This window comes from Gekko japonicus, unplaced genomic scaffold (assembly GCF_001447785.1).
Source record: "Gekko japonicus isolate JY-2015 unplaced genomic scaffold, Gekko_japonicus_V1.1 scaffold2313, whole genome shotgun sequence".
Lineage (NCBI taxonomy): Eukaryota > Metazoa > Chordata > Lepidosauria > Squamata > Gekkonidae > Gekko > Gekko japonicus.
In genome coordinates this window covers 61,086-63,919 of record NW_015169854.1, presented here as the reverse complement: position 1 = coordinate 63,919, position 2,834 = coordinate 61,086, and the positions used below count along the sequence as shown (strand labels likewise).

At 52.3% G+C, this 2,834-nt stretch overlaps 1 protein-coding gene across 1 annotated transcript; it reads right to left on the bottom strand.

Moving 5' to 3' along the window:
• Positions 1 to 413: 413 nt before the first annotated feature.
• LENG9 (leukocyte receptor cluster (LRC) member 9) lies at positions 414 to 2,560 on the bottom strand. The gene has a single exon (XM_015417366.1). It carries the CDS (start codon positions 2,558 to 2,560, stop codon positions 1,004 to 1,006), a length of 1,557 nt encoding a protein of 518 aa, XP_015272852.1. The 3' UTR covers positions 414 to 1,003.
• Positions 2,561 to 2,834: the final 274 nt, after the last annotated feature.

Sequence of the window (2,834 nt, the reverse complement as noted above, 5' to 3'; positions counted from 1 at the left end):
CACGTGGGCCATCACTCCAGCCAGGCCCAGACCATCATTAAAGTGTCGAATTCTCTGCCAAATAATTTTAAGTAAATGGAAGCATTTGGGATTGCTTTCCTTACTTTGTTTGGATCATCTTACGTTAGTGTATGTATTGTTTTTTCTAAAGTAAAACCTCAGTATTCAGGTTGGCACTCTGCGATAAATAAGTGGGTCTTGGGTCGCACTTTGGGCACTCGGTCTCTAAAAGGTTCGCCATCACTGACCTAGCTCAAGATGGGTAGCCATGTTAGTCTCTAGCAGTAGAAAAGAGCAAGAGTCCAGTAGCACTTTGAAGACTAACAAAATGTGTGGTGTGGTATGAGCTTTTGTGAGTCTGCTCACTAGATACTGAAGAAGTGGGCAGTGACTCAGGAAAGCTCATCCCCTGCCACAAATTTTGTTAGTTCCTTTGAAAGCAACCTAGGCCGTGCTTTATCTGAAAGCATGTGGTCAAAACATTTCAAGTTTGTTTTGAAAGGTCCTACCAGGCCTCTCATGTGAGTAGAGAAGCCCTTGTGCAACAAAATGAAACAGTGTTTTGTACTAGGCAAACCACTTTGGCTGTCCAAAAAGCTCTGAGCCCGTCCGTGGGGAGGGCAGGGTATAAATACAAAAATAAAATTAAATGACAGCCAGAGCTATCCTGGCTTTCCGCTTCCATCCTTAGGCCTAATAGATCTGTTCCCACTTATCGAGTATTAGGTTCTAATCCTGACTCCTATGGTTAACGGTTCCAACTTGCTTCTTCGTACGACAGACTGGCATAGTTGTTTCCTGCCTACTCTGAATGCAGCCCTCCCACCATTTTGTTCTACGTAACCCTTTTTGTGGAGAGCGCTGGCCAGAATAAACTCAAGTGGGACCAGGAGCGAGGTCAGGGGTGGCTCCCATTACAAGATCCAGGCTCTTCCCTCCCTCAGAGTGCACTGGGGCCAGAGTCCAGGTAATACGTATCTGCTGGCTGACACACCACCTCTCCTCAGTATAAGTCTAATCTCAGTACAGTGGTATAAAACCCATCTGTCCGCCTCCCTTGTCTGGCCTCACACAAGTATAGTGCCTCTACGGCTTCGGTCCCTAAATCTTCAACAGGAGGGATCCATGAGGAGTCTTCCGGCAGTTGCGGCCCCTGCTTCCCCGGGGGGATCTTCACCACTGTCAAATGAAACTTATCTTTGCTAGGAGGGAGAATCACTGTCAAATCCTTCCTGCAAAAGGCATCTTCCAAAACGTGGGCCAGTGTTCCCAGCTCAGCCGTGGATGCTGGGCGCATGTAGAGTACATGGGAATGGAACGCCTCCACCCCCTGGAACGACAGGAGCAAGGCTGGGGGCAGCAGTCGACGGCTGTTAGCTTGGAGCTCCCGGAGAGCCGTAACAGCTCTGTAGATGTCTTCCGGGGTGTCTAAACGCAGCAGGCACAGTGTGAGATGCAGAGTAGCCAAAGGCACACAGAACTGGGCTAAGTCGGGGCGGACCTGGCAGAGGGCCTTCTGGACGTGCCTCACAGCTTCCCGAGTCTTTGAGCCGGTGATCTGGATGGCCACGAAGTGGGTTGGGCGCCGCTTGTGGCCAGGAAAGACTCCCCCATCTCTACTTTCAGAGGCCCCATTTTTCTCATCCTCCGCCATCACTGGCGAATGTCCCCGTTTCACATTGAGAACTGGCTCGGACGACTCCGCCTCCTCCACGGAATGTCCTACCACACCTGACTCGACCACCTTTCCTCCCGCTTCATGGGTTATCTCACTTCCCTCCGAGATGCCGTGTTCGATAGAGATGATGTTGTCCTTTGCTTCCTCAAGCTCCCTCATCCCCTCCCGTCCACCAGCCGCTCTGTCCACGCCCTCTTCCACATCACTGGCTGAATCAAGATGGCCCACCTCCTCTCCAGGATGCCCGGTTCTCCCTCCTGTACTCCCTTTCCCTCCCTCTCCACCTGAAGCATGGCTCTGTGCCTTCTCCCTTTCGGCTTCGGCTTCCTCGATCACCTGCAAGATGGTTCTCCCACTTCCGGTGGACCCAAAGACCTCATCGGTCCGGCTGGCCTTCTCCCACACCACCCGTTCCCCATACTTGAAGTACTGGATTCTGTGTTTGGGGATAGCCAGCACCCCAGGCCCGGCGGAAGCCAGGTCCTCCCAGGAGAAAGCAGTAAAAGGTTCTTCTAAAGTTCCCAAAAACCGATCCAGGTAACCAATGGAGAAGCGTTCAGCTGGCACCTGTGTGTCCCAGAGGAGACGGGAGATGACGTCCTCGGCCGTTTTCATTGCAGGTTTTTTCCCTGAGGGGTGGTGTGGGGGAAGATCCTGGCTGGTAGGTCTGTGGTCTTCTAAATTAGGGGTGTCGCTGGTGTTAGGGTGGGGGCTGCGGCAACGGGCACCAAAGCGGCAGCGCCCTTCCAGGAAAAAACGGCACAGGGGGCCGATCTCAGCTGTAGGGTTCTCAGTCGGTGCTGAATCAATAGGGTGTGTCTCTGGTTTCAGAGTGAGGTCAGCAGGACCCTCCTCAGCAGGGGGGAGTGGCAACTCAGCCATCGCTAAAGTGCAAAGGCCCTGTGGGAGAAACAGAATTAGAACTGGAAAAGGGAACCTGACCTGCCTCCGGTCTTCCCTCTAAGCTGAGTTAGTGTGAGTTAGCTCACAGTTTTTTAGGCCCTGGATCACACATTTTTGTCTTAGCTCAGGAAGGGCGGCTCCAGAGCAAACTGATTTATGCAGCAGTCAAATCGCTGGCTCACAACTTTAATGCCAGTAGCTCACAAAGTAGAATTTTGCTCCCAAGACGCCACAGCTTAGAGGGAGCATTGCT

Excerpts from the sequence above, each read along its gene's own strand:
- LENG9 (XM_015417366.1), bottom strand. The coding sequence starts at position 2,560 with ATGGCTGAGTTGCCACTCCCCCCTGCTGAGGAGGGTCCTGCTGACCTC.